Source organism: Sminthopsis crassicaudata, chromosome 4 (assembly GCF_048593235.1).
Source record: "Sminthopsis crassicaudata isolate SCR6 chromosome 4, ASM4859323v1, whole genome shotgun sequence".
Taxonomy (NCBI): domain Eukaryota; kingdom Metazoa; phylum Chordata; class Mammalia; order Dasyuromorphia; family Dasyuridae; genus Sminthopsis; species Sminthopsis crassicaudata.
The window spans coordinates 414,081,589-414,101,330 of record NC_133620.1 but is presented as its reverse complement, the minus strand read 5'-3'; the positions used below and the strand labels follow the sequence as shown (position 1 = coordinate 414,101,330).

The window sequence follows — 19,742 nt, the reverse complement described above, 5'->3', positions numbered from 1 at the left end:
TTTTTTTTTTTCTTTTTTTCTTTTTTTGAGGCTGGGGTTAAGTGACTTGCCCAGGATCACACAGCTAGGAAATGTTAAGTGTCTGAGACCAGATTTGAATTTCTAAATTCTAGGCTGGTGCTCTATCCACTGCGCCACCTAGCTGCCCCCTCCTGAGCAGTCAATCTTAATCTTTTCCAGAGATTAAGCCAGAGGCAGCTCCCTAGGATTTCTCTACTAAACCAAGAGTTCTCCACCAGCTACAAGGGTACCCCTGTCATCTGGAAAATACCCAAGCTAATGCTATGCATATTCAAGTAATGATGGTCAACTATTAAGATAAAGAACTGTAAAGATACAAATTGCTTATTCAACAAAAAAAAAAAAAAATTAAATTATTTCATTACTATAGACTTTTGAGATAATTATGCTTAAGGATTGAAAAAAAAAAACTAATTAAATGACTATTAAGAAAACATATGTACTAGTTATTGCTCCCAAAGATGGAGTATTTTATTTCCAAACATCTTAGAAATGTTGGACAATAGTAGAATATGAAATAACTGCATAATTTTGTCAATGAATCATTCCCCTGTTTTCATTAAATTCATATTACGGAATCTATTTTCCTAAATTACTTTTTTGGAGAATTCTAATTTGCATTTAGAACTGGAAAATTATATTTAAAGCAAAATAAATGGTTATCTCCACCCTGAATCAAGAAATTATGTTAATATTCTATAACTGATGTCATAGGTTCCTTTATTATATCTTGACTCAAGAAAAAATAAGGCAATGAAAGAGAGGAATTGGAATAGTATTCTCCTTAATCTATCTGACTTCAGATCCCCAAAATATAAGGAAGGAGAAAAAAAGAAGAGACATAAACAGGAAGAGTAGTTGACAGCATTATATGGTTTTTTTTTTAAGATTCCAGAAACATATAAAGAACTTTCCTTACCGCCACTGAAACAAAAGAAAATGGAAAAAAATAGGACCAAATATAATCGCTATTGTATATCCTTTGGCACTTCCCTTCACCTTGAGTCCTGAAATGTGTCTAATTCTTAAATTTCAGCTACTAAGATAATTTCCTATGAATTCTGTCTATATTTAGTTTCTAATCTGCAAATCTGAGAAGAGTACAGGAATTCTTAAACTTTTATATGTGTAATAGAATCCTTTGGCAATCTGGCAAAACCTATGAATTTATTGAAAGAATTAGGCTTTTAAATGCAATGAAAGAAAGGAAGGAAGGAAGGAAGGAAGGAAGGAAGGAAGGAAGGAAGGAAGGAAGGAAGGAAGGAAGGAAGGAAGGAAGGAAGGAAGGAAGGAAGGAAGGAAGGAAGGAAGGAAGGAAGGAAGGAAGGAAGGAAGGAAGGAAGGAAGAAAAGAAAAGAAAAGAAGGAAGGAAGGAAGGAAGAAAAGAAAAGAAAGAAGGAAGGAAGGAAATCAATGAAACATGATTCTCTCTCTCTCTCTTTTATTTTATTTTATCTAATTTTATAACAATTTTAAAACTCAGGAAAATGAAGCAAACCTCATTTTACAAGTAAAAAAAAAAAACGAAGCAGAGATTAAGTGACTTGCCCAGCTAGTGTCTACTTGGAATTGAACTCAAGTCTTCTTGATTCCAGCCCTGGTGCTCTATCCATTGAACCATCTAGATGTACATGTTTATAGGAAAGGGAGCAAGGCAGTTTGAATATCATTACTTCTCTGCCATGTCAATTCTCTGGGACTCAGTTTCCTTATAGTGAAACAAAGGGATACAATTAGATGACCTCAAAGGTTCCTTTTAGCTTAAACACGAAATTCTTCTCTAATTGGACCCATATACTCAAGCTGAATTTAAAGCACCTCTGTGCTTCATAAGCTACTTTTGGTGAATGAATAAGTTTTAGAGACTGAAAGAGGATGAGAATAATGCTGTGTTTGTGTGAGAAAAATGAGGTAAGAATTCATGGAATTACCTGTTCATAGTAGCTGATATTTTTCTCAGCCATATCTGTAAATGCCAATTTGATATCATTTTGCATATTTTGTTTCCATCTGTCCCAGTCAGCTTTCAGAGCATTATTAGCACATTCCACTTTATCTTCTAGTTTGCCGATTTCTTCTGTAAGCTGAACAGTTTCAAAAAAAAAAAAAAAAAAAAAAATTAGAGGATTCCTTTTTTTTAAGCGTTCTTAAATTTTTTGATTATTAATAACATCTTATTTTCCCCAATTACATGTAAAGACAATGGTTAACATTCATTTTTTTTAAATTGAGTTTTTTTTTTTTTTCCTCTCTCACCTCCTCCTTCCCTGGAAGTTAAAATTGAACATAGATTATACATATTCATCATGGAAAACATATGATTAGAGAAATCTTGCAATTAGGTGATTTCTTCATTTTTTGGTTAAATATAGTAAAAATACTGTTTAGAAATAAAATGATGGAAGGTCACCAACCTCAGCACTTCATATTTTGAGGTAGAGCTGAACAAATGAAAGAACTGGCCATGAGGCAGAAGCCCTGAGGTAATTCTACTCTTTTGTGGTTTGACCAATTATTAGCTCATTATATTGTACTCTTTACAATCCTATTCTAATTAAAACAAAACAAATTGAAAAGAAAAAAAACCTTACAATATCCTTGAATTTTTCAAACAATACTACTTTCATTCCCTTGGTTTAAATGAAATACCAAACAAACTGCATCTTCACCCTGGATATTTTCTACCTTGTTTCTGCTATGACTCCCCACTATAAATTGGACTCCCAGAGACCATGCCCGAGATGAGCTAACCCAGTTAAATTATACAGCTTTAAGCTCTCAGGAACCACATGTGCTGCTGACCATAGCATTTCCCCTCTTTTCCCCCTCCATTCCCTTTCAGGCCTAGCTATGAGAACTGTAATCATTTCAACTCAACCAAAATCTCTAGAAAGACCATTGATATTTTAAAGGAATGACCTATACCACCATACCTGTGAGCTCTAAATAAAATACTACTCTGTTGTCAATGTGGGGAAAGGAAGAAAAAAGAATAAGAATTTATTAAATGCCTTCTATATGCCAAACACTGTGTTAAGTGTTTTACAAATATTTCATTTAATATCTCAAAACAACTCTGAGATGTAGGCATTATTATCCCTAGTTTACAGATAAAAAGACTGAGAAGTTAAGTGAGTAGTACCTTAAGATGAGGGGCATCTGTGTTGGTAAGTGTCTGAGACTAAATTTGAATTTAGATCTTCCTGTCTGTACTACCTAGCTACCGTTATATCTCCCAACATATGCTATCTCCTCACCATTAGACTATTGGCTTTTTGAGGGACTATCCTGGTTTTGTATTTATATATTGCCAGCACTTAGAACAATGTTTAGCCTAGTTTTTAATAACTACCTTTTCCTTCATTTATCAAACCAATCAATTAATACTTATTAGGTCTCTGCTAGTGCTCAGTACGGTGCTAGGCTTTGGGGATGTGTGTGTGTGTGTGTATAAAAGTAAGGGAGTAAGAAACTTCTATTCTAGTAGAGATTTGAATTGACTAAGGCTGCCAGCGGCTGTTTCCCATACCCAGGACTCATAAGACTTAAGAAGCAGAGTTGGCATATGCCTTGTCCCTTAGCTCTTCTGCTTCCAGATATTCCTCTGCCTCCCTCAATAACCTTTTTCTCCTTTGAAATCCATAAAATCTATGTATACAAAATATTTACTCCAGAACACACATAGTAGGTAGCTACTGTGATGTCCACATAGATATGCATGCAAGAATGTCTTCCCTGTATTGGATATTGGTCTCTAAGCTACTGCTGTTTTCCCTTAATTCTTTATCTACTGACCCAAGAGGATGGAAGATGATATGATACAGCCCAAGTGCCATTCAAAAGAAGAGGAAGTGTTGTCTGTTGGACAGGAAAATGAGCTTAGAATCAGTAATATATTGGTTTAAATCCCACCTTAAATATAACTTAAAATTAGAACTGAATTTGAGCTCTTCCTAAAGAGGGATGAGCTCATGCTCTGTTTGTGCTGCAGAGAATATAGTAAAATCACAAAAACCATGAGGCAAGAGATCATCTAATAAGGAGCAAAATAAACAAAACATAGAGGTTGATGATTTCCCGCCCAGGGGCACAGAAGCAGTTATTTGTCAATCTGATAACCAAAATAAAGAGGTCTGGTTTTTTCCTGGAGCATATATTGAAAATATAACAGAAAATCTCCCTCCACTGCTCCATACTTATTAAGATGACAAATATACATTTGGTGATTCACATAAGCACAAATGACACTAAAAGAAGGAAACTAAAAAGTATTGTCAATTGTTGCATGATCTTGGGCAAGAAACTGAACAAAGAGGAATAGATGTTTTCCTTACTGTTATCCATTGAAGGCAAGGGATTAGAGAAGAGAAAAAACAATTAAAGAAGTAAACAGGTGACTTAGAAATTGGTGTCTGAAAAGTGGTTTTGGATTTCTGGATCACAGTTTACAATATAAAGATGCCAGATTTCTGACAGGGATGGATAATAATAGGGCTAATAAAAATACATTTTCTTCTTGTCTTGAATGGGACAATGAATAGGGAGAGGAGTATATTTACAAAGAAGGAAAAAGATTAAAGTTGACATACTCAGAAATTCACAGAGAAAAGATCCAAGGAAGTAGCTAATTATAAAAAGTCACAACTTTCAAGTATCTATACAGAAATGCACAAAGTTTAGGGAACTTTGGAGTTCCATAACTCCAAAGGAGTAACTAGATTTGTAGTAGAAAATAGACATCTTCACTCAAGGAAGCATATTTGACTAATCTAAATAAACATGACTAAAACTTGGTCAATGAAGCCTATGATTGAGTATTCTTCTGAACAGATATATCTATTTCAAAACAAATGGTACAGGTAAAAAGTAATGGAAATGAGATAACATTACATATTAAGAAAGTATACTCATATGAGGAAAGACAAGAACCAGAGCAAGGAGAATGATGGAGATTATTTAAGGGAAGGTCAAACAGAAGCAATGTTGTTGATGAAATGTACTATGAACCATGTGAACAAGCATAGGAATCAAATGAGGAATTGGACTAAATGATCACAATCCTTTTGATCAGCATGATATAGTAGAAATCATGGGAATCTTGAAGGAAAGTGATCACTCCATTCTAAAATTTGTAATATAAAAGAAGAGGACATCTAGAAAAAATCTGATATGTAAATTAAATTTTGGGAAAGCAACCTTTGAAGGATTCAAAAGAAATATAGATTGAATCTTAGGAAGTAAGAATTACTTCAAGGGAAGTCTATTTAAAAAAGAAAGGAGATACTCATGAAAGGAATTGTGAAGACATGATGGAAACAATTCTACCAGAAAGAAAAAGTGGCATTAATCCAAAGAAACATATAGATGCACAAGGAACTCACCAAACAACTTAGTTCTTAAAAAATGAATGGCTGGCTGGATGAATGGATGGCTGAATCAATAAATAAGCAGTTGAAGGAATGAACAAATGTGCAAAAAGCAGAAGCAAGGCCAGGAGACAAAAATAAATGCATAAGATTATAGCATGATATTGTAAAAAAAAAAAAAAAAAAAAAAAAGCAAAAGAAATGATAAAGTTTAGAATGATATGGAATTGAAGAGAGACTTATGACAACAAAAATATTTAAAGCTAAATGGAACCTTGCTTGGGGTGTATGGGATAATGATAAATGACAACAAATAGAGAGTAGAGATGTTCAGTTCATATTTTGCTTCTGCTTTATCTATAAAAAACAATGGCCTTTACACTGGTGATCAGAAAACAAATATGCTTACCAGGGAATTGGTAACTCAAGATAAATAAAATGGCAGTGAGATAATACTTTGCTACCCTTGAAGAATTCATGCTGCCTTGCTGGGGTGAACTATATCTCAGTAACATAGGAGGACTAACTACATGGATTTACTAAAATGTGGCTTTGGTCAATTTTTTTTTTTTCTTGAAAGATATTAAAACTCTCCTTGATATTTATTAGATTAGATTTGGGTCCATGTCTGTTTCCAATTTCCTGAGAATAAAGAGCTAGAGAAGTTACAGTTCCTATTTGATGCTTGAAAGATGTTCTATCACACGCAATGCAGAGGGCAAGAATGTTGTATTTGAAAGATATTTTCCCTATATCATGGTTGTCAATCTCCTTTCCTTAATAGTTGAATAGCCTGAATTTTACCTTATTCCAATAACCAACAAACTACCAGGGAACCAGTCTCAGTAGAGCCTTTCCTACAAGACTTAAGTTCTGAAAAATTGGCAATAAGCTAATCAATAAAATTAAATTAATAAATAAATGTGCAAAAAATAAAAGCAATGCTAGATAATGGAGGTAAGCATATCAGAGTATGGCAAGATATTATAAAAAAAATGATAAGGTTATAATGAGACGGAACTGAAATGAGATTCAATACAACAAAAATATTATTTAAAGCTAAATGGGAAAGCTAAGGAAACATCAGGGATATTTAAAAGATCATGGAAAATAAGAGAGTTAACACAATACTGGAGAAGTCCCAAGGCTTCCCCAATTTTCAAAAATAGGAAAAGAACAAAATCTGCAAATTATGTCAGTAAGCTTTATTTCAATTCTTATGAAAATTCTAAAACAAATCATTAGAAATGATTGATAAATATCAAGAGAGTCATCATGCCTTTGAAACAATTCACTCCAGACTAGCCTTATTTTCTTTTTGACAGGATTACTAAAACAGTAGATGAAGCAAATAGCATCAATAAAACATACCTAGACTTTTTCAAAGCACTTGTAAAACACCTCAGACTAGGAAGATGAAGAAACAAGAGCTAATACTAGATAAATAATTAGACATCAATAATAGAACCTTTAATAATTTTGTCAGTGACCTGGACAAAGACAGATGTGGTATAATCACCAAATTAGTTGATGACATCAAGCTGGAAGGGATAACTAACAGGGGATCAGAGAATCAGGGTCCCAGAAGAACAGTGGGGAGAATCTAAGAAGATGAAAATCAAAAGAGATAGACAGTCAATTTTGCTTCTGTCAATTCTGTCAAATTCTGGACCAAAAAAAAAAAAAGGCCATTTTGAAAATATAATATAGGGAGATACTTATTCTGTAAGAAACCCCAAGGTTTAAGTGAATTATAAATTCAATATGAATTAATAGTATGAAACAGTAGTCAAAAGAGCTAAAAGGATCTTGGATGGCATTTAGAAACACATAGCTTTTAGGAATAAGGACTCTCAAGATTCATATAAAGAAACCAGCTTTTTAAGCTCCTTGTTTATGAAATGTACTAAAAATAATGTTACTAGCAGTATTCCTTTTACTGTTTGAGAGCATTAAGTTCAAATAAAGAAATAATTGGGCTTTCAAATACTGTAATTTTTTTATTTTAAAAGCATGCTATCAATTATATTTCTATTACATGTTTTCAATTTTAGGAACATTTTGAGATATCAGAAATATTGCCTTTTCTAAGAGTGACATTAGAACTACTAGAAAGTTTGCACTTAGTGTGTATGAATAAAAGAGGACTCACAGGATTGTTTCTAGTGCTCCTCCAAGCACACCTGATTATTCTGAAGAAAACTTAATGGAAAACTCTTCTCTTTACATAATGTTATGGAGATTGACCCCCTTCTGGTCAAAATCCTTAGCAGCAGAAGCTTTATGCCAGTAATCAAAGAAACAGTTCCCAGAGGCTTCTCATAACACCCAGGGTAATTTCCACCTTGGTACCTTGCAAAGTTATTAACAGAAATCCAGGTCAACAAAATAAACTGTTAGTTTAAAGGGCTATGAAAGTAAGTTGACAGTAAAGATGCTATGGTTCCTCTAAATAAAATCAAGTTGCAAAGTGTGATCCAGAAGGGGGGCTGAGGGATGTTGGTGACCTTTGGATTAAAACTTTATAGATGAAATGTCTATATAGACATTCCTATGCAGCTGCAGGAGGTGGAGGATGAAGATAAGTAACATTTACCTAGCACTTACTGTTACTAAGCATTATGTTAAGTGCTCTAAAATTCATATCTCATTTGATCCTCACAACAACTCTGGGAGGTTGATACTATCATTATCCCAGCTTTATAGACAAGGAAATTGAGGCAAACAGAGCTTGAGTACTTTGTTCAGGTAGGATTTATATCCACGTATTCCTGCCCAGAGCTCTACTGACTTTGCTGTCTAGTTGTTCACAACTCATCACAGACACTGAGGATAACCTGTTACTGACAGTAAGTTGGGTGGCTCACACTTTTGTGGGATGAACATTTTCAGATACTCTACTAACTTTGTGTTAGTTTATAGAAAGGGGAATCAAATACTGTAACACATTTAATATGTATGGGATTGCCTGCCATCTAGGGGAGGGGGTAGAGGGAGGGAGGGGAAAATTCGGAAAAGAAGTGAGTACAAAGGATAATGCTGTACTGTCAAAAAAATTATAATTGTAAAATTTTTAAAAAATAAATTATAAAAAAAAAGAAAGAAAGAAAGAAAGAAAGAAAGAAAGAAAGAAAGAAAGAAAGAAAGAAAGAAAGAAAGAAAGAAAGAAAGAAAGAAAGAAAGAAAGAAAGAAAGAAAGAAAGAAAGAAAGAAAGAAAGAAAGAAAGAAAGAAAGAAAGAAAGAAAGAAAGAAAGAGGAATCAATAGGCCTATTTTACCTATCTGGACATTTTGTTTTTTACCAGAGCTAAAAAACAGGATCTTCTCCAATTCTATCCTATGTGAGGCATTAATGGTTGCCCTGGTGCAGAGGCATGTGGAAAGTATATAAAACTTCATATGCTCTTGTGCACATGGGATGAGAGAACACCTTCTAGATCTCAAGTTCCTGGCCCAATCATTGGAGAGCCAAGGAGATTATCCCACAGTCAACAGAAATGGAAGTTTTCCAGGAAAAGAAGTAGAAGCAATTAGGTCTAGTTTGGGGTACTGAGGATTACTGGATTTCAATTTCCTAAATTTTAGGAATTTTGGAAATGCCTGAGCATATCTGTAGAGATGAAAGTGATAAAGACATACATGACTAGAACATGGGGTAGCCAAGGCAGAGGGACCACATGGTTTGAGTGGTAAGAATCCTTGAACAGCTGAAAGTTTCTCCTCACGGGTAAGCCATTTACAATTCCAATAGACTTGGGATGGAAAATGCAATGTGCATCCAAAGAGGGAACTATGGAGAATAATTATAGATCAAAGCATACTATTTTCACTTTTTTGTTTGCTTGTTTATTTTCTTTCTTATGCTTTTTTTCCCTTTTGGTCTGATTTTTCTTACACAACATGACAAATATAGAAATATGTTTAAAATAATTGCACATAATTAACCCAAATAAGGGATGGAGAAAGAAAAAAGGGATGGAGAAAAAGTCTTGCAAAAATGAATGTTGAAAACTATCTTTACATGTTTTCTGAAAAAATTAAATTCCAATTGAAAATTTTAGAAAAAACCCAGTAAACATTAATTGTATTGATTAGTTATTTTTCTTTTTTTTTTTTTTTTTTTTTTTTTTTTTTAATTTTTTTATTATATATATATATATATATATTTTATAATATTATCCCTTGTATTCATTTTTCCAAATTACCCCCCCTCCCTTATTCCCTCCCCCCGACGACAGGCAATACCATACATTTTACATGTGTTACAATATAGTCTAAGTACAATACATGTGTGTGAATATCATTTTCTTGTTGCACAATAAACATTAGAATCCGAAGGTACATGCAACCTGGGCAGACAGATATTAGTGCTAACAATTTACATTCCCCTCCCAGTGTTTCTTCTCTGGGTGTATCTACCTCTGTCCATCATTGATCAACTGGAAGTGAGTTGGATCTTCTTTATGTTGAAGATTTCCACTTCCATCAGAATACATCCTCATACAGTATTGTTGTTGAAGTGTACAGTGATCTTCTGGTTCTGCTCATTTCACTCAGCATCAGTTGATTTAAGTCTCTCCAGGCCTCTCTGTATTCCTCCTGCTGGTCATTTCTTACTGAGCAATAATATTCCATAACCTTCATATACCACAATTTACCCAACCATTCTCCAACTGATGGACATCCATTCATCCTCCAGTTTCTAGCTACAACAAAAAGAGCTGCCACAAACATTTTGGCACATATATGTCTCTTTCCGCTCTTAGTATTTCTTTGGGATATAATCCCAGTAGTAGCGCTGCTGGGTCAAAGGGTATGCACAGTTTGATAACTTTTTGGGCATAATTCCAGATTGCTCTCCAGAATGGCTGGATTCTTTCACAACTCCACCAGCAATGTATTAGTGTCCCAATTTCCCCACATCCCCTCCAACATTTGTCATTATTTGTTCCTGTCATCTTAGCCAATCTGACAGGTGTGTAGTGGTATCTCAGAGTGGTCTTAATTTGCATTTCTCTGATCAGTAGTGATTTGGAACACTCTTTCATGTGAGTGGATATAGTTTCAATTTCTTCCTCTGAGAATTGTCTGTTCATATCCTTTGACCATTTATCAATTGGAGAATGGTTTGGTTTCTTATAAATTATGGTCAGTTCTCTATATATTTTGGAAATGAGACCTTTGTCAGAACCTTTGTTTTTAAAAATATTTTCCCAATTTGTTACTTCCCTTCTAATCTTGTTTGCATTAGTATTATTTGTACAGAAACTTTTTAGTTTGATGTAATCAAAATCTTCTATTTTGTGATCAATAATGATCTCTAGTTCTCCTCTGGTCATAAATTCCTTCCTCCTCCACAAGTCTGAGAGGTAGATTATCCTCTGTTCCTCTAATCTATTTATTATCTCCCTCTTTATGCCTAAATCATGGACCCATTTTGATCTTATCTTGGTGTATGGTGTTAAGTGTGGATCCATATCTAATTTCTGCCATACTAATTTCCAGTTTTCCCAACAGTTTTTTCCGAATAATGAATTTTTATCCCTAATGTTGGAATCTTTGGGTTTGTCAAAGATTAGATTGCTATAGATGTACCCTTTTTTGTCCTTTGTATCTAATCTGTTCCACTGATCTACCGGTCTATTTCTTAGCCAATACCAAATGGTTTTGGTGACTGCTGCTATATAATATAGCTTTAGATCAGGTACACTTAGACCACCTTCCTCTGAGTTTTTTTTCATTAGTTCCCTTGCAATTCTTGACCTTTTATTCTTCCATATGAATTTTGTTGTTATTTTTTCTAGGTCATTAAAATAGTTTCTTGGGAGTCTGATTGGTATAGCACTAAATAAATAGATTAGTTTGGGGAGTATTGTCATCTTTATTATATTCGCTCGGCCTATCCAAGAGCACTGAATGTCTTTCCAATTATTTAAATCTGATTTTATTTTTGTGGCAAGTGTTTTGTAATTTTTCTCATATAATTCCTGACTTTTCTTTGGTAGATGGATTCCCAAATATTTTATACTATCAACATTTGTTTGGAATGGAATTTCTCTTTGTATCTCTTGCTGTTGCATTTTGTTAGTGATATATAAAAATGCCGAGGATTTATGTGGATTTATTTTGTATCCTGCCACTTTGCTGAAATTTTGAATTATTTCTAGTAGCTTTTTAGCAGAGTCTTTGGGGTTCTCTAAGTATACCATCATGTCATCTGCAAAAAGTGATAGTTTAATTTCCTCATTTCCTACTCTAATTCCTTGAATCTCTTTCTCGGCTCTTATTGCCGAGGCTAGCGTTTCTAGTACTATATTGAATAGTAATGGTGATAGTGGGCAACCTTGTTTCACTCCTGATCTTACTGGGAAAGGTTGCAGTTTATTTCTATTGCATATTATGCTTACTGACGGTCTTAAATATATACTCCTGATTATTCTAAGGAATAATCCATTTATTCCTATACTCTCAAGAGTTTTTAGTAGGAATGGATGTTGGATTTTGTCAAATGCTTTTTCTGCATCTATTGAGATGATCATATGGTTCTTATTAATTTGATTATTAATATGGTCAATTATATTAATAGTTTTCCTAATATTAAACCAGCCCTGCATTCCTGGAATAAATCCTACTTGATCATAGTGTATTATCTTGGAGATGATTTTCTGAAGTCTTTTTGCTAATATCTTATTTAAGATTTTAGCATCAATATTCATTAAGGAGATTGGTCTATAATTTTCTTTCTCAGTTTTCGATCTACCAGGTTTAGGTATCAGTACCATGTCTGTGTCATAAAAGGAATTTGGTAGGACTCCTTCATCCCCTATTTTTTCAAATAATTTATATAACATTGGGGCTAATTGTTCTTTAAATGTTTGGTAGAATTCACATGTGAATCCATCTGGCCCTGGGGATTTTTTCCTGGGGAGTTGATTAATAGCTTGTTCTATTTCTTTTTCTGAAATGGGACTATTTAAGCAATTTATCTCCTCCTCTGTTAATCTAGGGAGCCTATATTTTTGGAGGAAGTCATCCATTTCACTTAAGTTATCAAATTTATTGGCATAAAGTTGGGCAAAGTAACTCCTTATTATTTCTCTAATTTCCTCTTCATTGGTGGAAAGATCCCCCTTTTCATTTGTAAGACTATCAATTTGATTTTCCTCTTTCTTTTTTTTGATCAAATTTACCAAAGGTTTATCTATTTTATTGGCTTTTTCATAAAACCAACTCTTGGTTTTATTTATTAATTCAATAGTTTTTTTACTTTCAATTTTATTGATTTCTCCTTTTAATTTTTGTATTTCGAGTTTAATTTTTGGTTGGGGGTTTATAATTTGGTCTTTTTCTAGCCTTTTAAGTTGTAAGCCCAATTCGTTAATCTTCTCTTTCTCAATTTTCTTCAAATAAGCCTCTAAAGATATAAAATTTCCCCTTATTACCGCTTTAGCTGCATCCCAAAGATTTTGATATGATGTCTCATCATTATCATTATCTTGGGTGAAATTGTTAATTGTTTCTATAATTTGCTCTTTCACCCAGTCATTCTTTAAGATGAGATTATTCAGTTTCCAATTACTTTTTGGTCTATTTACCCCTAACTTTTTACTGAATGTAGCTTTTATTGCATTGTGATCTGAGAAGAAGGCATTTATTATTTCTGCCTTCCTACATTTAATTTTGAGATCTTTATGTCCTAGTATATGGTCAATTTTTGTATAGGATCCATGAACTGCTGAGAAGAAAGTATATTCCTTCCTATTGCCATTCAGTTTTCTCCAAAGGTCTATCATACCTAGTTTTTCTAATGTTCTATTTACTTTTTTAATTTCTTTCTTGTTTGTTTTGTGGTTTGATTTGTCTAAATCTGAGAGTGCAAGGTTGAGATCTCCCACTATTATAGTTTTACTGTCTATTTCTTCTTGCAGTTCTCTTAACTTTTCCTTTAGAAAGTTAGATGCTATACCACTTGGTGCATATATGTTTAGTATTGATATGGCTTCATTATTTATGCTACCTTTCAGCAGGATATAGTTTCCTTCCTTATCTTTTTTAACGAGATCTACTTCTGCTTTTGCTTGATCTGAGATAAGGATAGCTACCCCTGCTTTTTTGGCTTTACCTGAAGCATAATAGGCTCTGTTCCAACCTTTTACCTTTACTCTGTATGTATCTCCCTGCTTTAAGTGTGTTTCCTGTAGGCAACATATTGTAGGGTTCTGCTTTTTGATCCAATCTACTATCCGTCTCCGTTTGATGGGATCGTTCATCCCATTTACATTTACAGTTAAAATTACTAATTCTGTATTTCCTGCCATCGTATTATCCCCAGATTATGCTTTTTTCCCTTGACCCCCCTGATCCCCCTCCCCGATATTTAATTTACAGACCCCCCTTGTGACGCGCAACCCTCCCTTTTTTTTTTTTTTTTTTTTTTTTTTAGGATCCCTCCCCCCTCCCTCCAAGTCCCTTCACTTATTCCCCTTTTCCTTTTCCCTTTTCCTCTCCCCCCTTTTAATGAGGTGAGAGAAAATTCTCTGAAAAACAAATATGTTAATTATTTACTCTTTGAGCCTCTTCTGATGAGAGTAAGATTCACACAATGATTCTCCTCCTCACTAAGTTCCCTCAGATATGGTGTATTTTCTATGTCTCTTCCTGGGATGTAGTTTCCCTCTTTTTATCACTCCTTCCCCTTTTTCTGAACCGACCTCCTTCCCTTTACTACACCCCCCTTTTTTTCTTTTATATCAGTAAAATCAAATTATCCTTGAGTATTTTTTATATACCCACAACAGAGTTACCGTTCTCAAGGGTTCTGTGTACCTTTTTCTGTTTCTCTTCAGTCTTGTGGATGTAGATCAAATTTTTTGTTTAAGTCTGGTTTTTTTCTTAGAAACATATAGAATTCCTCTGTTTCATTGAATGACCATCTTCTTCCGTGGAAAAAGATGCTAAACTTAGCTGGGTAGTTCATTCTTGGTTGCAGTCCTTGATCTTTTGCCTTACGGAATATCAGGTTCCAGGCCCTTCTATCTTTTAATGTGGAGGCAGCCAGATCTTGGGTGACCCTTATTGTGGCACCTTGGTATTTAAATTGTTTTTTTCTAGCTGCTTGCAGGATTTTCTCCTTTGTGTGGTAATTCTGCAGCTTAGCCACAATATTCCGTGGTGTTCTTTTTTTAGGGTCTATTTCAGAAGGAGTTCGATGAATTCTTTCCACATCTACTTTCCCTTCTGTTTCTATTATCTCTGGACAGTTCTCTTTGATAATTTCCTGTAAAATAGAATCTAGGCTCTTTTTTTGGTCATAGTTTTCGGGAAGTCCAATGATCCTCAGATTATCTCTCCTAGATCTATTTTCCAGGTCTATAGATTTTCCCAGTAAGTATTTGACGTTGTTCTCCAGCTTCTCATTTTTTTTGTTTTGTTTGACTGATTCTTGGGTTCTCTGTGAATCATTCATTTCTATTTGTTCCATCCTGACTTTTAAGGAGTTATTTTCTTCTTTCACAGTTTTTAGTTCTTTTTGTAAATGCCCAATTTCGTTTTTAAATGAATTATTTTGCTCTATTGAATTTTTTTCCATTTCCCTAATTTTTTTTTTTTGAGAATTATTTTCTTTTTCCAATTCAGAAATTCTATTTTCTTGAGACTTTTTTATCTTTTCCAATTCAGAAATCCTACTTTCCTGTGTTTTTTTAACCTTTTCTAATTCACTAATTTTGTTTCCCTGCATCTCCTGTGAATTCTTTATTTTTTCCAACTCCAATTTCAGGACGTTGTTATTCTCTATCATAACTTCCCTTTCCTTGCCCCATTTTTCTTCGGTCTCCCTCAATTTCTTAAGAGCTTCTTCTAGGAGAGAGTTATGTGATGGGGGGCAGGAATCGTTCCCCTTTAGGTTGTTATCTTCTGAATCTTTGCTGTTAACTTCCTCGGGGTTGGGTACCCGCTCTTTCTCTGTATAGAAGGAATCTATAGTTTTTCTAGCTTTTTTGCTCATACTTAAAAAATGTTTTGGGGTCTGTCCCTGGGGTAGGAAATTATTTACTTCTTTACCAGCTTCCTCCCAGACCGGATGGATGCAGAGGCCCCTGCGCCCGCGCTAAGAGAGAGCTCTGGGAGAGAGTTCCCCACCCCCTCCCTGGAAGCGCCTCAGAGGTGATTAGCACTGCTGTGCTTTGAGGGCGTAGAATAGTGAAGACAGCAAGAAGCTCAGCCTATGTGTCCGGGTGGGGAGTGGATGTCTGCAGCAGGTGACGTGAGAAGCCCCTGCGCTCAAACTGGAAGTGTCTGCCAGAAACCGCGGTCCCTAGTTCAAAGGTTCCGCTTCTCTGGGACTTCCTGGAGCTGAGTTCCACTCCCTCCAGCTAAGCTAGGCAGTGTGTGTTGCCTTGGGCCGTATCCACCCACTTGTCAGTCTCTTAACTATTCTCAGGAGGTAGCTGAGGCCACACCCCCTGGTGCCGAGTCTGCCGAGTCACCCCCAGGGTGGGGGGGGGGAAATCTAATCTGAGTTTTAAAATATTTTGGCTTTTTCTTCTGAACTGCTAAATAATTAGCAGAGAAGAGCTAACAGCCTGTGCCAGATTCCTTTACCTCAGTGGCTTCTCTGATCCCAGAGCCCCTCCCAGCGCAATGGGCGCAGTGTGCCCCTACCCCACCGTCTGTGCTGGTCTCTTATTCCTCCCCTGAGAACTGACCTTTCCTGTTGAAACTCCAGATTCTCTTCAGCTGGTAAGTTGTGCTTCCAGTCCTTGTGGTATCTATCAGTCCTGAGCTAATTTTGAGACTTAATTTATCTAATTGGTTGTGAGGGAGTGAGGACGTTCACTGAGTCGTGTGTTTCTTCTCCGCCATCTTGGCTCCGCCCCCTGATTAGTTATTTTTCAAGTAAAATTATAGGAGGATGACAAGGACTGAAACAATATTGTATATGAATTAAATATTAATGGACTTTATCAAAAAATATATTTTTTAAAAAGTAAGCCATTTAACAACCTTAATCTAATCTCATTTCACTTCTGAGGGCCAAAGTTTGGGGAGGGAGCAGAATTCCTAGAGAGTAATAATGGAACAATGGCGGCATCAGTACCTCTCTAGAAATTTTTAATTGTCTCAGATTTCTAAAGTTGGGCCCTCTTTTAGAAATGAAGAGTTCTTGAATTTTCTGGGAAATATCTGATAGCAAGAGAAGAAGCTTATATCTTGGGAACTCCGTCCTTGATGACAGCATTTCTATGAATCCAAAGTTTAACCACAATCAAATCTTCTACAAGAAAACTAAAATTCCAAGGCAGATGTAATTTCTTAAAGAAGAGGGAGAATGCACATGGCCCTGCAAAGTATGAAGAATGCTAAAGGTCTATATATACAATATAGTAGAAGAAGAAATCTGGATTTTACATTTTACTATCAGATCATATGGTCATATAGAATGGGGATGTCAGTGTTGTCATTCTCAAGTGAATTTCTTTCAGGAACACTAAGACCTCAGAGTAGTACTATAAGAGTAAATGGAATAGAAATACAAACTATAGATTCTCAATGATGTGGCAATTGTAGAAAAGGAATTAATACTTGAGATACATGAAGACAAGGGGACAGGTAACATGCCAACTTTTTGGTGACTCCTTTTTGACCTCAAAGAAGCATTTAAATTTCCAGCATAATAGAGGAAACTTGAGTGGGCTCAAGATTCTTTTTGTTGTTGTTTACTTGCTTTTTTTTTTCCTTAATTTTTTTTCTTTTTGATCTTATTTTTCTTGTGCAGCATGATAAATGTGGAAATATGAAGAGAAATTACATGTGTTTAACATATATTGGATTGCTTGTATTTTTGGAGAGGGTGGTGGAGGAAGTGAGGTAGGAAAATTTGAAACAAATGGTTTTGCAGGGGTGAATACTGTAAACTATCTTTGCATGTATTTTGAAAATAAAAGGCTATTATCAAAAAAAACCCACAAATATAAAATAACTATTTCTGAGGTTTTGGTATTTAATTTTTAAAATATTTGTCATAATGCTTATAACCACTGGGGAAATTATCATAATTCTTTTTAATGTTTTATTAAAAATTGTTTTATTCCAAATAGAGCATATTTGTTTAGAAATAAATGTAGAGAATGACAAACAAGCAAAAAAAAAAAAAAATCCAAAATACAATTATAAATAAAACAGGCAGCTATTAAAGAACTATTAAAATAAACAGATAATGGAAAGATTGATCAATATGAAGGTTAAAAAGATCTAACTTGTTTCCTTCCCCGGCAAGTGCTGGGCTTCCTCCCTTAGGACACTTAAAAATAAATCTATGATGAAAACAGCTAAAGTACTGCCCTCTTGTGTTGGGATAAGTGACTTAGTATATAAATAAATAACTTAATTTGCTATAACAGAAATCAGTACCTGTCAGAAAATCTCAAAGATGGAGAAAAAATGATTACTTATAAATTAAAAGAAAAAAACCCTCCACAAGCCATCAACAAGTACTATACTCTCAGCTCATTAAAACACATAAGTGCATTTGCTGTAAACCCAGTTGTATTTACTGCTTAGGATCTATTTTTGAAACAATTGCTTTGTTTTGCAGTGCAATGCTTCAGTGTTAGGAAAACTGCAAACTAGCAAACAGAGATGTGCATTTCTGGGTTCTAACATATTTAAATGAGCTGCCTACATTCAATTAATTGGAAGCTTTCAAATGCATTTCACCTAGTGAATTAAAGTACAGTGGAAAATGTGAGGGGGGAAAAAAGAGAAGTTCATATAGCAATCTTGTAAGCCTTCAAACCCTATATAAACAAGCTATTTATCTATCAGATAATGCAGTATAGTGTCTGAGGAGCTGAATTCAGTTAGGAATCCATGGCTTCCAGCCTTGCATCTGAAACATACTGATTTAGCTATGGTGGGCAAGTTTTTTAATTACTCAATGCTCTAGACAACCCCTAGCTATGTTTCATAGAAGGTGATAGGTATTGGGATAGGAGTTTCAGCCAACAGCAAATTAGAAAGCTAACCAGTGCCTGCTTAAAGACCTCCAGTATTGGGGAACCCAATACCTCTCAATAGTCAATAGCTAATAGTTAATAAACATTTATTAAGTTCCTACTAGGCACTCTTATAGGTGTAGAAAAATACTCAAGGAACTCATAATGTAGAGGGACAAGCAAGCAAATATACACAGCTATACACATACAAGCTATATGTGTGATAAATTTGGTATAATTAAGAGGGAAAATTAAGAGGATTGAGAGTATGTGGTAGGAAATAAATTACAAGAAGACAGGTAAGGTAGAAGGGGGATGTTATGAAAGGCTTTCAACACCAAATAGGATTTTTTATTTGATTCTTAAGACAACAGGGAGCCACTGGAATTTATTGAGTAAGAGGAGGTGATATGGTCCAACTTGTATTTTAAGGCAATACTATAGTGGCTGAATGGGAGATGGATTGGAGAAGTAGCACCACCCAGCAGCCCATTGGGATGGACATAAGTTGATGAGTAAGAGTAAGAGGAGGTGATATGGTCCAACTTGTATTTTAAGGAAATACTTTAGTGGCTGAATGGGAGATGGATTGGAGAGGTAGAGCGATCCATCCAGCAGCCCACTGGGATGGACATAAGTTGATATAGGCTAAGAGAGAGGGAGTGTCAGAAAAAAGAAGGAAGCATATTTAAGAGATGTGAAGGTGAAAACAACAGGACTCGGCAACAGATTAGATATGAGGGATTTCACCTGGGTTGGAAGCTTGAGAGACTAAGAGGATGCTCTACAATTATAAAGGTAGGAAGTAGAGAGGATTTAGTTGGAATGATGAGTTCTGTTTTAGACACATTGAGGCTAAGATGTCTACTGGACACTCAGTTGAGATGTGTGAAAGATAGTTCAAAATTTGAGACTGGAGGTCAGAAAAGATGCTGGGACAGAATAGGCAGATTTGAGAATCATCAGCAAAAAGAAGGTAATTCAATCCATGGGAGCTGATGAGATAACTGAAGTAGCACAGAGGGGGGAAAAAAGAGAGTCCAGGACAGAAGTCCATGGGACACCTACACTTAGTGGGTATGAGCTGGTGTGATCCAGCAAAGGATACCCTGACTGAGCAGTCAGACAGGTGGGAGAAGAAAACAATGTTTCATACACCTAGAGTTATCAAGGAGGAGATGTTCAATAGTGCCAAAGGCTGCAGAAGAGGTTAGGAGGCTAAAGAACTGGGAAAAGATTGTTGACTTTGGCAGCTAAGAGATCATTAAGAACTTAGGTAGAAAGCAATTTTAGTGGAATGGCAAGGTTGGAAACTTATCTGTAAGAGGTTAAGAAGAGATTAAGAGAAGAGAATGAAAAG

The 19,742-nt window shown here is 35.1% G+C and overlaps 1 protein-coding gene across 2 annotated transcripts in view; it reads right to left on the bottom strand.

Moving 5' to 3' along the window:
• Positions 1 to 19,742, bottom strand: part of SNX7 (sorting nexin 7) — a 135,447-nt gene that overhangs the window by 18,636 nt on the left and 97,069 nt on the right. For both annotated transcript variants that reach the window (XM_074262761.1, XM_074262760.1), the window contains one exon: positions 1,953 to 2,105. In XM_074262761.1, the coding sequence (XP_074118862.1) occupies positions 1,953 to 2,105 (153 nt within the window). The remainder of the gene's footprint in view (positions 1 to 1,952; positions 2,106 to 19,742) is intronic.